Below are 19,933 nucleotides of genomic sequence, written 5' to 3' on the forward strand. Positions count from 1 at the left end.
TTTCGATCCCGAAGCATATTTAACTATTCTGAAACCCGCAAACATGACTACCGCCGCAGATGACAAGAACGAGAAGATGGAGGGTAAGTTTGGCCTCATGGCTCAAGTGACTCTAGCTAAATATGTTATACAGCGCAGATTAAGTCTGTCGACATGGTAGGGATTACAAATACCTTGAATACCGTATACATCAAGTCTAACCTTTCCTAGACCGAGGATATGCAGCAGGAGGCCATTGCCCTTGGTTTGCCCCCCGAAAGCCCCGCGGGTGAATCAGGCTAACTTATTTCGCAGCCATCGAGGCCATGGAGAAGTACCATGTGGAAAAGGTATGCACCTGCAGCAGATAATCTGGAAAACAGACTTGATGCTAATGATTCTCTAGGACATCGCCCAATACATCAAGAAAGAGGTCCGACTCTATGCTACCCCGCTTCGATCGCGTCGCTAACCCCATACACAGTTTGATTCTCGCAAGGGCGCTACCTGGCACTGCGTTGTTGGACGCAACTTTGGGAGCTTCGTGACACACGGTTCGTCGAGCGCATCGCATTCTACGTGGTCCGAGACTGACATTCCGTTCAACAGAAACGAAGCACTTCATCTACTTCTACCTCGGCCACTGCGCCATCCTCCTTTTCAAGACCCAGTGAGCGCGAGTGAACCAATATGAGCGTATACAGACGTCCAACAACTTTGGAGGAGGTGATATCCCGGAAAACATGTGGTTTTTCAAGCGATTTCTTATTCTATGATCAATTTGTGCATGGCTTCTTCATGCTGGAATCAAATCGCCGCCTGTGGCTTCCAGGCGCACTTTTCAAAGCCGAGTCAACCAAGAATAGAGCCTTGGTAGTGTAAAATAAGCCCAAGTTGAAGTATTCGAGTAAACAAATAGAGAAAGGAGCCAATCACATATCATGATATTGTGTCACGTGTAATTGCCAAGCCACAGCGCCACACCCCCGGGTCGCTGCCTTCGCAAGACCTGCAATTCCTCAAATAGCTCCCAGTTCAATCTCTTCGGGATTTGCGTGCTGGTTTATCCCTCCTTAGATACCACCATGGCTTTCTGTATCACTTTCGGAACTCATGGTAAGTTGTCCTGGAAAGACCCGCGATCCAGGCACCAGAGTGGACCCTGTCCCTGGAGCTGTTGCTCTGGCGGGTATCTGTCTTGATACAATGGACCCAGTTGTCCGTGGTTATATTAAGCATACTAATACCTTCTCCAGAGTTCTCGTCTCAGCTTGAAGGCTATGAGCATGTTCGCGCATACTGCTACAACTGTGAGTTCTGACGTCACTGTATATGGGGAGTGACTTACCTTTTCAATCAGGCCAACACTGGAATGGGCACTGCATTACTCGATGGTATGTTCACAGATTTGGATATATCTTCTCTTATTCCTCGGAGACATTGGACACGACTAATACATATTCTAGGCCGTTTTTCACTGTCTGCTTCATTGTAAGTTGAGGCTTAAGCGTTGTCTTGAGGACCACGAAGGTATCTAACACTGTTCTCAATATAGCCCCTGATTCCCCTTGCGACGCACAAGTACAAGGTGAGCATTCTCATAATACATCACATCCTCGTTATGTTATACTAATACACGAATCAGGAAGTGCAATGCTACACATGCCGATACACTCAAGACCTACGGTAGGCTCGACTTCGATACTAAACCAAGTACATCACTCTTGAGAAGATCCACTAACAAATTGGCAATAGTGACCGGCCAGATATCACGCCGGAGACTCGACCCCCTGCAGGTGGGCAGTACGGGATCCAACCACCTCCGGGGGCTCAGATCTGGCAGCAGCCTCCTGGTCCTCCCCCTCAGGCACAGGGCGGTCTAGGATACAAGTGAGCGGAGATTAAAGGTGGCTGATTTTTGGTAGCATGAGGAAGCAGGTGATTTGGGGAGAGCGTAGGGGAGCTGGTGGTGAGGTGCATTTCTCAGCTTAACTTCGTGGGCTTTAGCCTGTTGGCGTTGGGTTCATCGTTTAATTTGCCAATATGGCATCTAGCAAATGATTCACTGGGCCGTTTCTTTATTTTTGGGGCACGAAATGCGCTCTGTCATTATTTTGTGTGCGATTGCCTGAACATCCGTGCGGTAGTTTGCCATTCTCCATCAATGAAAAATATCCCGACATCTATAAAAGATAACTTCTGTTCTTTTCTTTTCTTTTCTTTTCCTTATTCCTACAACTCCCGGCCCCTCTCCCATTCTTTGTCCCTCCCAAAGTATATATACCAGCGAAGACGTGGTATGTTTCTGGTTGCTGTGGAAGAATCCATCCATTTCTTCTATGTCCTCCACTGACTTATCCATCTACTAAGGTACACAGTGATACACTATGCCACTATTATTCTAACCTGCTATAGCTCCATTGGATCCATCAATCAAAATCATTTAATCAAGAAGTACCGTTGCATCTTTCTCTCTTAAGCCATACAAACAGATGCGAATTGCGATCCTTCTGGTAGCCCTAGGACCCAAAACAGCTGCGGAACCCCGTACTCTTGGTGCTCCACTGGTGCATGCTTTGTTTCCGATTTTCGGTCCGTGACTGGGTTGAATGGCGAGTTCTGTTCGTTGTGGATTGTTATTCCGACGCCGTTGCAAGTCCGTCTTGTACTAGGTGTGACAAACGCACAACATATGTGTGGATGTAAGTTTTTGGGGCCATTCCGGTCGTATTGCGTACACGACACTGAACTTTTGCGCCCTTGCAGGTTCTCCTCGGCCTTTTCAGAGTCACATGTATGAACTGATGGCACTCCTGGACTTTCCGAAGTCCTGGTTCTAGGCAAATTGTGAGGACAGCTATGATACAACCGCTGGGAAGGGGATGGGCCCAATGGAAACGATACACCTAGCTAGTTCTCGAGCTCGGGAACTCTCCTAATCGACCGGACACCTACGACGCGTCGATTCTCATGTCATCCCACCTTGAATAAGTTGCGTCTATAAACCTCGAAAATGACCTCGTGTCTGATCATATTCCTCTCTCCGCACCACTCCTTTTACCCTCTCATCCACCACCTTGATCAACATTAAAATGGACTCCCTATCCTCCGCCGGGAAGAATCTCCCTGAGATCCCCAGATCTAAGTCAACTGAGAAGTTTACGATCGTGGGATTCAAGCACACCAACGAGACCGAGATCCTCCTCTCCATCATCCACCACGGCTCTCTACGCATGAGCTTCTTCCAGCCAAAGACAAACAAAGTCGGCGGCCCGATTCCCCCGCCTAGGTCGCCCTACGTTATCGCTGTCGGATATTACGTCCCTCCACACCTCTTTATATAGCTAGACCTTCCACTCTAGCAATGTCCTAATCTACCACCCGCCTACTCCTTTAGTGCCGAGTGTCACTACTAACTATACCACCTATACCACTTAAGATGCAATCCAGTCCACTGCAGCGGCTGTTCGGGACCTCTGCGCTGCCTTAGACACAGGATATGATACATAGTCGGGCCCTCCGTTTCACGGGAACAAAGACCAATGACGTGAGTTGAATCAGAAGACAACACTCAAACTCTACATCTTGTGCTAACTTAGGGGGCCTAGCTTGTGCAGTGCGGAGGCTGCCGTACATGTCTTCCGGTTCAAGCTTTTGCTTGCCCTAGCTCCTAGAACTATTCAGTTTCCTGTCTCTCCATAGACAATACATCATTCTTCCTTCTCTCGCTCTCCACCTTTTAGCCTATCGGAAAGAGAAATGTGCCAAACGGCAGACAAAGCAATCTTGACATAAAAATGTGCATCTGAATTCGAATAGATAGCAAGAAGGGGTATAAATAGCTAGGACAAGGACAAAAAAACAACCACCGAATCACACCTCGTCTCCCTTAACCTTCTCCCCTTTCTCCGTAACAGCATCAGGAGTCTGCACTCCAGAAGGCGTAGCCTCCCCAGCCCCAGTCCCACCAGCCTTAGTACCGCGATAAACAGTCGGCTTCCTCCCAACAGCATCAAGCGCCATCATACTCGCAACCCTCCAAATACTCTCACGCCCTTCATAAAGCGGGAATATAACAACCCCAAACAAGGTGAAGAACAACCAAATAATACCAACAACAACCCACCCGGTAAAGAACTTCCGACTGAACACGTACGAAGACCCGTACATCGGGATCGGCCAGAGGATCAGCAATGCCAATGCCATGAAGATGGTCAGCGTGCGCGCGTAGAGTGCCGAGCGGTTGAGTTTGCGGTTTTCTTCTTCGCTCTGGGTCTGCGTTTGGTTTGTTTCACCGGGGACGAGTTCCAGGTCGATGTGCGCTGCCGCGGCGACTTCTGAGTCGTCTACTTTGCGGATCTGGCGCATGGATTCGTAGTCATAGTTTTGGGGGCCGAATGTGTAGGTTAGGATTGGGCTGAAGATGACTGGGCTCAACAGGGCCGCGACGTTGCCTGCTAGCATTGGGTAGCTGGGATATAATGTCAGTAGTTGGATGATGAGTTGGTGATGGAGATTGGGATGCTTACTTGGCGCCCGTCGTGTCGACGGTTAGGATGCCGGACTCCTTCTTTGCTGTTACTAGCCAGGCGATTAGGGATACTGCCAGACCGAGGGGTGGTGAGACAGCTGCTGCGATGTGGTTCTGACCCTTCCAGAGGAGGGTCATTGCTCCGGGGAAGACGGCTGAGGAGATGATCACGCCCATGAGTAGGTATAGGTATCCCATGCCAATGCCGGCGTAGTAGAGACCCGTAGCAAAGCCAGCCATAATAATTGAGTAGACGATACAGGACATGTGCGAGATCCAAACGAGTCTCTTACCCTTAGCAGAGGGGTCGATATAGGCCTGGTAGATATCGTAGGTGAAGATCGAGGAAACGGCAATCAGCTGTGCCGAGAAGGCAGATGTCACAGCCATGAAGATCATCAGTGTCGTGGCAACAGCACCGCTATAACCCAGGAGCTTGACCGCTGCAAAGGGGAGAACCAGTCCGGCGGTGACATCGTTAGCGCTCATGCGCTGAGTCCCCTCCAGTGCCAATGCGGCGATTCCCATTGTGCTGGCGCAAAGCCAGGGAATGGCAAACCAGCAGAGACCACCGATCACGTAGCCGGGGAAAGCGTGCACGGGGCTTGCGGCGATGGCTTTGTTGTAGTAGCCATTGTCGAGGAAGACGGTGCCGAAGTTTCCGACTAGGTTGATGATCCAGAAAATGCCACCCTCCTTCGAGCGCATAGTTAGGTAGCTGCCTTCTGCATTGCCCTCAACGGGGTGGCGCTTTGAAGCTGCGACTAGGGCGTCATACACCTTGGATGGGGAGCCGAGTTCGGCGTTGGTGGCGTAGGCGGAGAAGGCGAATAGCAAGATTACCACGAGGATTACTACTGTGTGCATGTAATCCGTGATGAAGGTGGCTTTGATACCGCCGAACAGGGTGTATAAGACCACACCGATTGGGAGCAGAAAACAGGCTGCTGCGGTGGGTACGCCGGTTAGGGAGGTCATCACGGCTGCTCCACCGGTGAGCAGCATTGCTGTGACGAGGATATTGGTCATTAGGCAGAAGACGATGAATACGCAGTGGACAATGGTTCCATAGCGGGCACGGATGACTTCTAGGAAAGTGTGGGCGTTTGGAGCTCGGCGTTTTAGTTCAATTGCGATTGTTGCGAAGAGAAGGATCTGGACGGTGGCACCTATATACAATAGATGTTAGCTATCACATTCTTTCCATCTGTATATGGAGGATACGCACCCGATGCATAGAAGAAAGGACCCGAAACACCGTATTGATATGCCACTGCAGAGGACTGGAGAAGGGTAGCAGCCCATGTCCAACTACTAACCACAGCAGCAGCAACGAGTCCAGACTTAACAGACCGGCCGGCAGTGGAGAACATTTCTGATGTCTGGACTTCATGTTGGTAGCTATAATCGGGTATTATTAGCATACTCAAACGGTATCAAGTGACTTATAGAGCCCTACCGTTTCAAAGCCCAAGTAATGAAAATCATCAACAAGGCAAAGGCAAAGCCAAGTCCAAGGATGATTCCATATCCAAAAGCCTTGGACAAGGGCGCTGTGAAGGTCACCGAGTCCGCCATAGCTGGATGAGGTAGGACCAGCAAGGGATGGAGGCTATAAAATATTGCTTCCAATTGGTAAACTCAGCCAATGGTGTTCCAGTTGCAAATGGTACTCTGTGCTTGAGTATGGGTCCTGGATTGGGAAGTGTCATACACAGACCGGAGGATAACGACTTCATATAGGGCAGGACGTGTAGCATCGGAGACTGCCACTACTCCGAGCTCGCATCTGGGGCACATGCTGATCCTTGATTGAAGCTTAGATAGGGATGTAATGTGATTGTCAGATAAGCTGTGGCTCTCGTAATGCCCTTCGCTTTTGCGTCTGGGGCGGCACATGTGTATTGAGACTAGAAAGTAGGTCTCGGTATATCGGCCACTCTGGGGATTTTGGAGTCAATTGAACATTCAATTGGTGTGTTGTAGGCTTTGTGATGTTCGCCATTGGTGGGTGGGTGTTATCAGTTAGGGTTGTGGCTCGGCGGTGATTGGCCAGGCAGGGAGCAAGATAAGACCTCCCGAGGAGACTAAGAGTTGCTCGGCAGTGAGCTTTCCTCCTAACACCAATTATATGCAAGATGCTTACAGAGGATGGGTCCGGGGATGTCGGGTCTAATAGGAGAGATATCATACTTTTACTCGATCGCATTATTTCTGGTCAGGGTCCACTATCTACCTCCTCTTGGCGTGTTTATATGTGATATGCCAATTAGGTGACCTACTTTACCTGTTATTTAGGATAAATACTCGCTGTCAGATATCTAGTAGCTTGCTTATTCTAAAATTGTTTCGTAGGGCATATCATAACGGTCTGGAAGGTCTACTCTCAATATCACAAGGCTAGGATATATTGATCAGCTATTATTGAGATCTTTTAAGAGAACTCGTCTTCCAGGTCTACTAGAGAAGAGCTTCTGTTCCTTGTTCAGACGCTTTCTAGATACTTACAGACAACGGTCTCCCGCTAAGACCCCATGCATTGGTCAATTGTTCCCCGGATATTCAAACGACCCCACAGTCCATGCACGATCTAGAACAAGGCATCCTGTGTGCAAAGGTTCAAAATACTTTGATTTTGATAGGCCAAATTGCCAGAAGTTAGTCAGACGAGATAAACAACCCAGAGTGGCCGACGGGCCGACGGCCGTAGACATAGTATCAAAGGGTGTAAGCTACTATGGAACCATATCAAATAATGTTATACGGCCGATTATTAACCCTCGACATAAAGTTACAGAAGGCCCTACATGTAGTTATATTCATGAATATATAGGTACCCGCCGTCGCGAGATATCCTTCCACGTAGTCCTGTCCAAGACACTCCCCAGGACCAAGGTCAACCCCTAACTTTTCAAGCTCTATATGTCTTCAGCCCCTAGAGTTCTTAAGTACAATGAAGAAACATTCTATAGCTACAGGCGCTATGATGCGTCTTTCCAAGACGCTCGATAATCAATCTACAATGCGATCCCCTGTATATATAATGACAGTTGCCTCTGCTACACTGAAAATATCCAGGCTGTCTCTCCGGTCACATTCTCGTATGTCTGAGTTTCTGGCCGGCACAATGGGTGGGTTTAGGTGATGATAGGGTTGTGTGATTGATCTTGTCCTGAAATGGTATGCCTCTATATCATGCACGATAGTAACGGTAATGAAACACAGTTAGGAGTAGCAGGGTTGTATGAACTAGGCTATGGGAAGCCAAGTCACCCATGAACCTGCGAGATGGTAGTAACGAGGTTCGTCATGACGATTTGATAGTACTACTGAACGAGGTGGACTGGGTTTCCACGCACTACGATGATGTACGCACCCGATGGGAGGAACATTGAAAAATGAATAACTATGCATGAATAGAACGAGCCAAAATTCAGGGTACCAAGTTAGTTCAATGTCAGGTACACATTGAAGACTCATATTGTACAGACAATGTCGAGATAGAACCCGTGATACTCCAGGTTCTAGTTGCTACAGCTCAATCCAGCGCATAATATCGCCAAGGAACAAACGTATGGCATCAGAAAATCAAGAGATACCACAGGATCAAGTCTATCCAGACTGACCTATACAGCCGATAGGTCGTTGAGGGACTCTTTTGCAACCGCAAATGAAACACCACAAAATGAAAACGGAATCACGCCAGCTGTTTCGGAATGAATAATTCAAGCGCCATCGGTAGATAATGGCCGAAAGTTCATAGGGTATAGAGAAGGAGGTGGTAGGAGGAGGGGGGTTCGAGTTCGAGTTTTCGCGTAGTCAATGCCCGGAGCACATGGGCCGTGTCAGGCTATCTCACGAAATATCGACCGTGCAAGAAGGGAGGTTGTTCAAATTTATGCGGAGAACTTGCGGGTGACCTTGGCGATGACTAAAGGAGTAATTAGCACACACATTCACACCTGAGCTGTCTACCAGCAATACGATTCCAGGTGTTCTTACCGTGCAGACCAACAACCGAGAAAATGAAACCCAAGCTCAGAACCAGAACAACAACGGGGTCAACGCGCAGACCGGGGCTCTCGTCGGTGTAGAGCTTCAGCATGGTACCGGAGGAACCACCGGCACCAGCAGAGCGAGTGGAGCTGGGGCGGGCATTGCGCAGAGTCTCCTTGTGGTCGGCAGCGGCACGGCGGCGCATGGCAGCGCGAGGACCGCCGGGAGTAGAGGGCGAGGAGGGACGGCTGACGGAAGAGCCGGTGGCAGCAGCACCGGCGGACTTGGAGTCAGCGCCAGATTCGGCGCCGGAGGTCAGGGGAGAGGCGGGACGGGGAGAAGCCTGAGGAATATGTCAGTTTCTGTGGCATTGTCGGGTTGAGTGGCTTCAATGGATGTTGGTGGATGGAATAACGAGCTGGCTTGATCGTCGTGGTCGGTCGATGGATTGGATAGGACTCACCATTGTGATTAGTCGGGGATGAAATATTGGAGACGGAGAACGGATTAGAGGATAGATGAAATTGAGTTCCAGAAGAAAAGAAAGGAAAGGAGCTTGAGAGAGAATCTGGACAAAAAGAGGGAGAGGGAGGTTTGCGGAGTTGAGGCCACGATCACGGTTTCTTAGGTCATACGGTATCCGACTTGTTCCAGCTGGCTGTTCAGGGCCAACTTGGCCATAATTACACGTATTACCAATACATTTAGGTCCACCAATCAAAATGTCGAACATCAAGTAGTTCATCCTCGTCTATACCAATTCTCACCTTCGAAAACTCGCTAACCTTGGAATATTCGTGGGTTTACACATAGTAAATGGAATATAGTGAGCCGAATAGCTTTATAATTTTCTACTAAGCGTAATCACATTATATGCAGCTTCATGGGTTCATAGATATATATCGAGGTCTTAAAGTCCTATACACCAAAGACTGTCATTTAAAGAATGGCATAAAAAAGGTACCATGTGGAAAGACAAGAAACTAGATAGATAGGTCCTGACGACGACATGAAGTGAGATACAACTCCATGGCAGAGACACCGACACGTCTGCAGAGCAACAAGAGTTTCTAAAACAAGGAATTATAATGATATAAAACACGTCTTCAGATTTCTTTACCAGTTCTTATCCTCTCTTCAACCCACCTTTCCTTTTTCCAAATCTATTCCGGCACACCACAATTTCAAGAATTTCTCTCCACTCACAGTTTCAACATGCGACGTGCCCAGGATACACTCAAATCAACCAACATGCCAAAAAAGGCTGCGCATATCACGATGAAGCTCAGAAGACACATGCTCAGACCAAGGACAAGGCGACGAAGCCAGAGACACGCAAAGTGAAGCGCAAGTCAAAGAGCTGAAGAAATGAGGCATGGTCTTGTCTTCATTTTCCATTCACTGAGCTATCATTACGAGGTTATCCAGTGTATAGACTAATGTAATAGCTCCTACAGCTCAACTGATCTACCGTGCATCCACCAATACACCCGTGATCTGGAACAATGCGAGAAAAATGGTGATGAGGACATGCTATGAGGAGGAGGGTTAGCCTGGAACTTCTCTACATCAGTTAATATAGAAAGAGCTGACTAGAAATATTATCAGAAGTCTCATTCTCTAGCAATAATACTTAAAGATCGTACGTGGGACAGAGGACTTCGAACGCGACTACTTGCACAAAGTACCTCTCCCTTCACCTTTCTCGTTCCCAATTCTCTTCCTTCCACCATTCTCTTCATTATGCTTACCCCTTCAACAAGCTTGTTCCTACTCTCTCGACACATCCAAAATGCGTCATGCATAGAAGACGCTGAATTAATCGAGCATGCCGAAGAAGACGACATCCATACACTGCACTCTATCGTTAGATCTTTCATCCACGCGACCAAAGTCACAGAAGGCTTTGATGACGAGAAGTGTGGTACCTATGACAAGGAAGAGGGCCATGACTTCGAGGATCAGTAATGGCTCCGGTCCCAGAAGGATCTCCAGATCGTGAAGAAGCCAAAGAAGGCACCCTTTCCAGCCGAGCAAACAGCCGAGTAACTTCCATCCAAGAACAAAGACTAGGCCTGAGCGTAAGGCAAAGCTCAAATCAAAGAAACGAGGTATGAGAAGCTCGGCTCCACTTTCATGTTCACAACGCTATCATTTTGAGATTATCGGGTGCAAATACCGATGTTATGAGTCTTACAGTTCCAGTCTACAAAATGGCAAAGCACGCTGACTTTAGGATCGGCGATCGTTTAGCAAGAGGCCGATCTCGTTTACGAGGAAAACATCCAGATGTCTAGTCTATTGATATTAAGAAGACTAGCACACATTCATATTGTAGCGTTGAAGGGCTTGTCATACAGACATGGAGAACACCTCCGGGGAATCAAACCAACCAGATAACGCCGTCGGTAGTACTCGTGCAGAGAGGGAGGGGGTATGTAAAAGAGAGCAAGGAAAGGAAAGAAAGGAAAGGGGAAAAGGAAGGGAAAATAGAATCACAGGAATTTTGGGAAGGGGGAATGATATGGGATATGGGGTAGGGGTGGTCAACAGAGGTATGATGCCGAGGCTGGAAACCACAGATAAGAAAGGAAAGACAAAAGTATCAGGCTAAATTTCAATCGGTGCCCAGTGGTTGGATGTTCACATATGTGAGAAAGAAAGGGAAGGAAAGAAAAGACATAACGCTCCGAAATTCAACGCCCCAAAGTAATTATAGAAACAAATACCCGTTTTTCTCGTTGATTTGATCGGTTAGTCGATCATCATCCGTGAGGGGACTTGGGTGAGGTTTGAAGAGAGCTCGGTTGTCTTTTCTGCCGACTTGTTCTTCTTCTTATTGATGTGGGGCTTCAGGCCGCGGTTGAAGTTGTTCGTGCACAGGCAAGCGTTGATGATGGTGATCACAATCAGGACCAGGGTGATGATTGCGAAGAAGGTCATCGATGGTCGTGCGGGCAGGTATTGTGGGCTTGTTAGCGGGTCGTACATTCGGAACAGCTTGAAGATGAAATAGCCCATGGCTGCGAACAAGAGGAGCTGGTCATACTGTCAGTAGTTGGATAGGAAGGTGAAAGTGGTTGTCTTACGATGATGCAGACCATGCCCGCGGTGGTTTCTCGTCGCACGAACCATGCACCGCAGACTAGAATGATAATGGTCACTGGGATGGCGGCTACCGTGAGCGCGAACTCGGCGTCCATCTTGGCTGAGGAAACCAGGACCAGGAACTGGACTGTGAAGCCTAGGAAGAAGAAGAAATCAAATTTCAACAGCGCGATGTAGATCTAACCAGTTAGTTGTGTTGGTCGGAGGAGTAGGCGAAAGACGAACCTGATAGGTAAGGTAGCGGCGCTTCATCTGCAGATCGGCACTGATGTGCTTGTAGATTGTCCATGCGAACTCATCGTACAGCTTCCAAGCGACAAAGGTCATCAAGAATGTTCCTAATGCAACGATGCACGGAATGATGATAAGGAACGGTTCGGATTGAGCCCAGACAACCGGACTGATCGTGTCCATGTCGGCCAAGACCGAAACCGCAGTTCGAATCTGGTTCACCTGAACAGCGCCATAAATCAAGAGTCCAATATTGCAAATACACAGTCCGATGACCTGAATCGTGTTCTTCATGCGAAGAGCATCGTAGACCAGAACGAGTTCGTAGAGGAAACCGAAGGAGTACAGCGCGAGGAAAGTGGGGATAGTTTTGGATGAAGGACTGTCGTTCGGGATCTCTTGGATCTGGAAGTTGGCGAAGATATAACTAAAAGCGATCAGTATTCGATTTCCATCCACGCAGGCGACCTCCATACCATTCAAGTCCGAGTGTCACCAGTGTTTGGATAAGCGTGACGATCGCAAAGGACCATGTCCAGTGGGTGTTGGGCATGTACATCCCGCCGGGCTTGCTCGCAGGAGCGACGTTTGCATATCCTTCTCTGGCGCGAAACCCTCCCCCTCGTCTAAAGGCAGGGTCAAAAGAGCCCCCTAAGAGCGAGGCGCGCGAACCGTGTGAAGGAATTTTGCCGAGAGGCTCCGTGACGGAGCTCGGGTCAACGTGGTGAGGGAAAGGCACGGTGACGGTGTGACCACCTGACGGTGGCTTTGTTTATAAGTCAGGTGGGAGCCCGGGGGTAAACAGAATGAATGGGGGGGCTTGGGTGCTTGGCAGCCGGGATTCGCAGGCAATTAGACGGTCGGACTCAGGAACATCAGACTCTCGAGCCAGTCGCGATGAAGGCTTTTTTTCACTCCCGCGTGTTTCCGAGGCGGGAGGCGGGGGGGAGAGGAGATGGGATCAGCGACAGGACAGCAAGGGTGGAAGTAGGGGCCCAATGCTGGAATTGAACGAGTGAATGAGTGACAGGATGAAAAGAGAGAGAAAGATACTAGGGGGGAAAGTATCTGGGGTTGGAGCACATACCAACACACAACAGAGCATGCCGAGACTCTCAGCCCTGCTTACTACTACTCTACACGGGATGTCTAGAATCTTTTACTCCATCGTAATCTACGCCATTTCTCCTGAATGGTGGAGTTGATCCATATTGTGCGCCGACAGGTACAAACCTTTAAAAGTCGAGTCCAGAACACTTCCATCGTTTTGCGTACCATTGTGGGTTTTAATGTGGCTGCCTACGCTAACCCCCACAACTACAGGTATTGACACTAACGTTAACTTAACAGTTGAGGGTATCGATGTACTACAGTATTCCAATCCAGGGTCTCTTTACTTGTGACAACCTGTCAAGCCACAGCCACTCCTGAGAATGTGTGAGACACGGAATAGCCACGAGTGGCTGAGGTATCACGGGATCCACCGTGTACCGTGTCTTTCGGAGCACACCATTGTGTTTCATGTTGTTGCGCCCCCGTTCTTTAATCTTCGCTTTCCTCGGTTCCTCATTTTAACAAGCTGAAACGATCCAACCCAGGGTGTTCGCACCCGTACTTTTGGAGCTGCGTGCCAGGTTCATGCCAACCATGCATATGCTACCGACACCTTGCATTGAGGTCTAGATCCAGGTTCATCCCCATTACCAGTCACCATATACTTGTACTTGCTGAGGAACTTCAGTATATCGGAGGATTCGACTCAGATATTGATAGATCTGCATTGATCCGGCTCAGCTGGCACGCCTGACACTGAAACGGATGAGCCACACCACTCCCCATTCAGTGGCAGTGCTAGTCCACTGGACCTCTGCAGATTGTTAGGCCGACCAAAGAGATAGCAGTAGCAGGTTCAACAAGCCACAGTCTCGTCACAGCATCCTGGGGATGGTTTTATCGGGTCACGTGATAGGTATGGTGTCAGACAGTAGACAACAGATGGCATTGAATATACATGCCACTCCGGAGACATATCCAGCTCGCTTACTACAATTGGAGATAGGGAAGGATCTGGCTTTGTTGCTTTGGTTTCGGCCTCGGATCCGCTCGTTGACTCTATCCTAGTAGTTAGTCACCGACAAGTCCAAAGATGGCCAACATTGAAATGCGTTTAACGAGGTCTGACTTAGTATCAACTTTTAAACATCTCATCATAGGCTCTCTCCATGATGTGAGGATCTAATTATCATGTCGATCATTTTTCTATTGTCGTAAATTCTGCCTTATCTGTAGATCAAAGCGCCACAAAATACAGGGATAGGCTTCAGGAGGGAACCACTAACGTATCTCCAATTACCCAAGCATTCAATCTCAGATTCTCCTATGGTTTCCCTTTTTGGCGTGGGGTATTCCAACGTTATCGCACTTACCCCCGCACTCCAATGATATCGGCTAACGTTAGCCGTTTGGGCTAGGACTATCTGTGTCTTCTCCATATAATGAAAGTCCTATGCGATCGGTATATATAGAGCTACAAGAATTCTGCATCTTGGATTTTTAAGATATTAGGTACTATCTTAAATCACACTGAAACTAACATTGTTCTACAACGTCAATATGCTGTCACTGTGGGCAGGTGCTGTCTTAATCTTCGGATTCATTGTTATTCGAGGTTTGCTCTCGCCCTTGTCAAAAATACCAGGGCCATGGTATACACGATTCACAAGTCTGTGGATCAAGTACCAAGAATTCACTGCTAACCGGCGCGAATCTATCCATGCATTGCATAAGATCTATGGGCCAGTGGCCCGGCTCGGACCGAATGAGGTATCATTCACGAGCCTGGATGCTATCAAGGAGATCTATGCTTCTGGGGGGAGTGGGTATGACAAAACCGAGTATTATGATCTGTTCAGGCAGTTCAAGATCAAGTGAGTACCACTCGCAGGTATAGGCTTAGCAGATCATTGATAAAAAGCCAGGACGATGTTCTCTACTTTGCAGAAAGATGAGGTGAGTCTTCTGAAAAGTAGTTACGCAGCATTGTACTGACAATAAGTAGCATAGCAAGAGAAAACGCATCTTTGCTGAACGATATGCCATGTCCAATATCATGAAGGAAAAGCCCATGGCCGCTATCCATGAACGAGCCACGACCATCGTATCCAAGTGTGTCGAAGCTGGTCAGAAGAGCGTGGATGTCTATGTACGTCGAAACCACAGGGAACTATAGAGACACATGTACTAACCCATCTCACCAACCAGTCCCTGCTCCACTGCTACGCCCTCGACTGCGTGACCCATTTCATGTTCAGCCCCGGTGGACTCAAATCACTCAACGATCCCCAAGACTACGAAATCATGCATGAACTAACCTACCATCAAAGTCTCCAAAGTAAGCACCAGCCCATTTCCAAAACACAACCATAACTAACCATATCCCAGAAAACCTACTGGAATACTACCTCCCAACCCTAGCCCCCTACTTCCCAACCCTTCTCCACCCACGCAGCGCCCCAAAAGCAAACAAATACGTCCAAGAAAGCGCAGCCCTCCAAACCCACGACCCCCACTCCCTAATGGAAAAGCTCAAACGCAAAGAATCAAACCTACACCTAATGCAAGCAGCAGCAGAATGCAAAGACCACATGGCCGCCGGCATCGACACAACCGGCGACGGCCTCTGTTTCCTAATGTGGGAACTGTCACAGCCGCATAACCTGCAGTTCCAGCAGCGGCTATACCAAGAGTTAGCTTCTGCCCCGGCTGATGCATCTCTTGATAGTTATGCCTACCTCGATGCTGTTATTAAAGAGGGACTGCGTTGTGCGCCTCCGATTCCTATGTCTTTGCCGCGATATGTTCCTGCTGGGGGACGGGTTATTGATTCGTTCTTCGTTCCCGAGCATACTATTGTTAGTTGTCAGCCTTATTCTGTGCATCGGATTGATGAGACTGTGTTTCCGGAGCCGGAGAAGTTTTGGCCGGATCGATGGCTTGTGGAACGGGGTGCTGCAGAGAGGAATAGGCTTTTCTTTGCTTTTGCTACGGGTGGGAGGGGGTGTACTGGGAAAAAGTAAGTTGTATTTTTTTGTTTTGCTTTGAAGGTGTTTAATTGCTAATGGATTTGCGGTTTAGTCTTGCGCTTGTTGAGATGAAGATTCTTCTTCGGGAGGTGTATTCTCGGTATAGGACTACGATTGCGGGGGATATGACTGCTTCTATGAAGTTGGATGATCAGATTATTTCTTCGAGGCCTAAGGGGCAGAGTTGTAGATTGGTTTTTACTGCTGTTGAATGATAGTCAGAGTAGTGACGTATTGGATAGCACCAGTTTCCGACAAAGAATATTAGAAATATCATACAAGACACTCTCATCTAGATATTAGCATGCTTTAGATGAATACTTGTATACTTCTAAGCGGCAAACTCCGCCAGATCGGAACTTGACTTCTAACCGATGCGGGGCATGAGGGGCAGATAAGAAAAAGCAACATCTCCATCTGAACTAACAGGAATCTCTTCGACATTCCCAATTCGTCTCTATAAGATCTCCCATGCCGACTGGGCACCAGTTACCCCGGCCACACCTAACCTAGTCACACAAATAACATCACCAGCCCCAACCCACCTCGTAATCCAATCCAACTCCTAAAGACTCAACACCGTCCTACATCAAGAGACACACCAAACACAAACCTTCAAAAATGTCCCCTACCAAACCCGCAACATCCGAATGCCGCTTCTCAACGCGGATCTCAATCCGCTGGCTCCCAGACCCGCCCTCGGAAACAACAGATACAATCGTCATGTCCGTCAAAGACTGGTACCTAGATCTACGAATGGAAAAGGAAACAGGCATGATTGACTGGGCGATTGCCGGGCAGCGAATTGTCGAGAGTCAAGATCCTTGTGTGTACATGTATATCGGGATACGTTATTCCGATGCAGATATCTAGTCGGGAAGTGTGAGACACATTCTAACCTCCGCGCAGTACGAGTATCCTTTTCCCACGAACTTGACTCTCACGATGCATTTGAAAGTGTCGACTGTGGTACCTTTGTTTCCCTGCCAAATGGCGATGATCTCGAAACGGGTGTTATGCCTCGATCCGATTTACCCGGTGCGCCTGAGTGCGAGTATGAGGAGGTCTGGAGGGAATTGCCGTTCAGGGAGGGGCCTGAGGGGGTAATGGGAATGGGGGTATTTCTTGGGTTCTTGAATCTGATAATGGGGATATCTCTGGCTCTGATCGCGAAGGGGAAGTGCAAGTTGTTAAGACTTTCCTTGGGCGCATTTGGGGTACGTATTTGGCGTTGCGACAGACTCAGATTCATGCGCGGATGAGGGATCCATCCGGTGCGCTGGTTGTTAAGAAGTCTGGTGCTGGTGTTAGTGCTAGGAGGGAGGAGTGGGAGTCTGGGTGGAAGGAAAAGTATGTCGTTGGGGAGGTTGCTGGGGCTTTGCCTTCTATGGTAGATGGGTTTGCTGGCGAGGGGCGTTGGAAGGTAGGGGACAAAGTGGACGTCAACGGGGAAAGGTATATTGTTCGGGCATTTGAGAATTTGGGGCTTTCGATGAAGTTATAATTTGAGTATTTACAGCTGTTAATCAATTACAGTATGCAGGACAGCCTCATTTTAGGTCTTGCGGATCTTCAGACCTTTGGACCAAAGGAATAGAAAGAAAAACAAATGATGGTGGGGATGTGTATGCAAAAAAGTAACATTGGATGGTCATCTTTGGATCTGTCACTTTTGTAGAATGGATGATCTCCCTTGCATTCTCAAGCTGCAGCTGAGGTGACACACCCTCAGAAAATCGACGGATTATCGTTCTTAACTTGCCAAAGAATGTTTTCTCTGAGCCTGCCAAATTCAAAGACAGCATCTGCAAATCCCGGAACTCGTGCGGTCCAATACGCCTGACCCATGGCCGCTGTAATGGACCTGTGGAGATTTCTCCTTCTCTGGATGATATTCTCACCATGTTATGCATTGGAAGCAAAAAAAAGCCCGACCCAGTGTTTTCAGTCGGTATGAATTCTAATCCTAACAATCCTCGAAACACAACGGCTAAAATGTCCGATAGCGGCCAGATCTCTGCGCCCCTGTTTTGAACGTGACTCACTATGAAGAGGGCAATGTCACTCAGGGGTATATATTCCTTTCTCCGTATCACCTTACCAATTACAAAGACGGTCCATACATCTACAGTCACACTGGAGTAAGTCATTCGTTGTCTAGGTATAACGGTCTATCATCATACATATCACTTACAAGTTATACAGGAACTAGTGTGGAATGGCGCCGAAGATAATGATTTCGCACACAACTTCCATCCCTGTCATATTGCCGGCCATGACAGGCTGTGTATGACAGAATTGACACGTAACCTTATAGATGCACTCAAATCAACAGGATCGGCTATTGTTATAGACAGAGATCTACACACGACCGAAGGAAAACGAGACTCAACTGAAATCCAAGCTGGCAGAGATTGTGACATCCATGAATTGAAAATCGTCGAAAACGGAACCGCCGTTTTGACAACATGGATAATGACCAGACCGTGGGATCTTTCATCGTACGGCGGACCAGCAAGTGGATTCCTGAGGACGACTGGATTCCAAGAAGTCGACATTGCATCTCAAACAGTCCTCTTTACCTGGGATCCGGCCGATCACATTGATCTCAAGGATTCGAACATGGAGTTTGGATGGGACCACTATGGCGACGGTCTTACCCCCCAAACAGATTGGGATTTCTTGTATGTATTTTCAAGTCTTGCAGCATTATTCAATGTCCCAGCTAACACCTAATCAGTCACATCAACTCAGTCGACAAAACACAAGATGGGGGTTACTTGATCTCTGGACGGCACACAAGTACTATATACAAGATATCACCCCGAGACGGATCCGTCTTGTGGAGACTCGGCGGCAATAACTCGGATTTTACATTCGAGCCCGGCTTGAACTTTAGTTCTCAACACCATGTCCGAGTCCGAGATGAAGATGAAGGAGGCATGACGATATCGTTGTTTAATAACGCGTTTGATAAACATCACCAGACAGCACATTCATCATCTGGTCTTGTACTGCGCATCGATATGGATGCTATGCATGTCACTCTCGTACATCGATACTCTTCGCCTCGGGGTCTTCTTGTGGAAAAAGAAGGCAGTGTACAGCCTTTGGAGAGTGGGAATGTTTTTATTTCTTGGGGAGCTGAACAATCCCTTACTGAGCATATTTTGGACGGCTCCCGCGTGGTGTTTGAGGCAAAATTGGACGATTCGACTGGTTATTGGTATCGTGCTTGGAAGGCTAATTTTACCACTGTGCCGACGACTTCTCCGGATGTTTATGCTATGTCTGAGGGTATTGAAGGTCCGACTGTTTGGTTTGTTTCTTGGAATGGGGCGACTGAAGTGCAAGGGTGGAAGGTTTATGTTTCGCGGCAGCAGTGGGGTAGGTACGAGTTTATCGGGCATTTTGAGAAACATGGGTTTGAGACACGGATTGAAAGTGAGAAGTTCTTTGCTTGGACTATCATCGAGGCTGTTGATGGCGCTGGACAGGCACTTCGCAATTCGTCGGTGCCAGTTCGTACTTCCACTCGGCGTCGAAATCTACTCGGTGGACAGACAGATCTTTGAGACTAGAAGACATCAACCAGTGATATACCAACCAACAGCTCATGATCAAGGTGAGAATTTCGGGCACACTTCTGGGCAGATTTCGGCTGTTATTTTCGTGTCAGATAGGCCAATATGAAGACAAATCTATCAACTCAGCATAAGAAATCAAGTAGCCATAATCCGTTATAAATCTATCAAACAATCAGCAATTCCAACCAAGACAGACGAAGACAAACAGAAACAAGAAACAATGAGTTATATATACCTCCCTACCCAACCAATCAAACACCCAACAACCAAACCAAACACACAAAAACAGAAAGCGGTAAACCCCCCTCCCCACTCTCCAAACCTATAAATATTCTTGAGTCACAAAAACTTCCTTCCCTCCCCAAGCGCCATCCCCACCAATGCTGCGTTTCTTTGCTACACACGACGGAGCTTCGCGC

General features: G+C 48.1%; 9 protein-coding genes across 9 annotated transcripts; 6 read left to right on the plus strand and 3 right to left on the minus strand.

The window, feature by feature from the left end:
- Window positions 1-43: 43 nt before the first annotated feature.
- On the plus strand, window positions 44-653 carry N7446_003260 (dynein light chain DYN2; the record flags this gene model as incomplete). Its single annotated transcript, XM_058512009.1, has 7 exons — window positions 44-83; window positions 134-156; window positions 211-244; window positions 295-329; window positions 386-412; window positions 464-533; window positions 589-653. 7 exons carry the CDS (start codon window positions 44-46, stop codon window positions 651-653), a joined length of 294 nt encoding a protein of 97 aa, XP_058377545.1.
- Window positions 654-1,064: 411 nt separating this feature from the next.
- Window positions 1,065-1,873, plus strand: N7446_003261 (rhodopsin family protein; the record flags this gene model as incomplete). Its single annotated transcript, XM_058512010.1, has 7 exons — window positions 1,065-1,095; window positions 1,236-1,289; window positions 1,340-1,373; window positions 1,446-1,470; window positions 1,535-1,567; window positions 1,625-1,665; window positions 1,735-1,873. 7 exons carry the CDS (start codon window positions 1,065-1,067, stop codon window positions 1,871-1,873), a joined length of 357 nt encoding a protein of 118 aa, XP_058377546.1.
- A 1,198-nt stretch (window positions 1,874-3,071) lies between these two features.
- Window positions 3,072-3,323, plus strand: N7446_003262 (uncharacterized protein; the record flags this gene model as incomplete). The annotated part of the gene is made up of 1 exon (XM_058512011.1): window positions 3,072-3,323. The coding sequence occupies one exon, from the start codon at window positions 3,072-3,074 to the stop codon at window positions 3,321-3,323; it is 252 nt and encodes an 83-aa protein (XP_058377547.1).
- A 529-nt stretch (window positions 3,324-3,852) lies between these two features.
- Window positions 3,853-6,088, minus strand: N7446_003263 (sodium:solute symporter family protein; the record flags this gene model as incomplete). The annotated part of the gene is made up of 4 exons (XM_058512012.1): window positions 3,853-4,450; window positions 4,509-5,679; window positions 5,739-5,911; window positions 5,970-6,088. The coding sequence occupies 4 exons, from the start codon at window positions 6,086-6,088 to the stop codon at window positions 3,853-3,855; spliced, it is 2,061 nt and encodes a 686-aa protein (XP_058377548.1).
- A 1,807-nt stretch (window positions 6,089-7,895) lies between these two features.
- On the minus strand, window positions 7,896-9,257 carry N7446_003264 (SEC61-beta family protein; the record flags this gene model as incomplete). Its single annotated transcript, XM_058512013.1, has 3 exons — window positions 7,896-8,441; window positions 8,513-8,849; window positions 8,970-9,257. Coding segments are annotated over 3 exons (660 nt in total), but the record flags the coding sequence as incomplete, so codon positions are not given.
- A 992-nt stretch (window positions 9,258-10,249) lies between these two features.
- On the plus strand, window positions 10,250-10,474 carry N7446_003265 (uncharacterized protein; the record flags this gene model as incomplete). The annotated part of the gene is made up of 1 exon (XM_058512014.1): window positions 10,250-10,474. One exon carries the CDS (start codon window positions 10,250-10,252, stop codon window positions 10,472-10,474), a length of 225 nt encoding a protein of 74 aa, XP_058377550.1.
- Window positions 10,475-11,260: 786 nt separating this feature from the next.
- Window positions 11,261-13,123, minus strand: N7446_003266 (uncharacterized protein; the record flags this gene model as incomplete). The annotated part of the gene is made up of 5 exons (XM_058512015.1): window positions 11,261-11,545; window positions 11,596-11,793; window positions 11,840-12,272; window positions 12,322-12,611; window positions 13,079-13,123. 5 exons carry the CDS (start codon window positions 13,121-13,123, stop codon window positions 11,261-11,263), a joined length of 1,251 nt encoding a protein of 416 aa, XP_058377551.1.
- Window positions 13,124-14,458: 1,335 nt separating this feature from the next.
- N7446_003267 (cytochrome P450) lies at window positions 14,459-16,142 on the plus strand (the record flags this gene model as incomplete). Its single annotated transcript, XM_058512016.1, has 6 exons — window positions 14,459-14,772; window positions 14,824-14,854; window positions 14,904-15,047; window positions 15,107-15,236; window positions 15,287-15,917; window positions 15,980-16,142. 6 exons carry the CDS (start codon window positions 14,459-14,461, stop codon window positions 16,140-16,142), a joined length of 1,413 nt encoding a protein of 470 aa, XP_058377552.1.
- Window positions 16,143-16,515: 373 nt separating this feature from the next.
- Window positions 16,516-19,502, plus strand: N7446_003268 (uncharacterized protein; the record flags this gene model as incomplete). Its single annotated transcript, XM_058512017.1, has 6 exons — window positions 16,516-16,753; window positions 16,837-17,144; window positions 17,174-17,350; window positions 17,934-18,068; window positions 18,133-18,611; window positions 18,668-19,502. Exons 1-6 carry the CDS (start codon window positions 16,549-16,551, stop codon window positions 19,500-19,502), a joined length of 2,139 nt encoding a protein of 712 aa, XP_058377553.1. The 5' UTR covers window positions 16,516-16,548.
- Between the last annotated feature and the right edge of the window lie 431 nt (window positions 19,503-19,933).

The sequence above is a fragment of the Penicillium canescens genome, assembly GCF_028828765.1.
Source record: "Penicillium canescens strain IBT 15451 chromosome Unknown utg000002l_segment0_segment0, whole genome shotgun sequence".
In the NCBI taxonomy this organism is placed as follows: domain Eukaryota; kingdom Fungi; phylum Ascomycota; class Eurotiomycetes; order Eurotiales; family Aspergillaceae; genus Penicillium; species Penicillium canescens.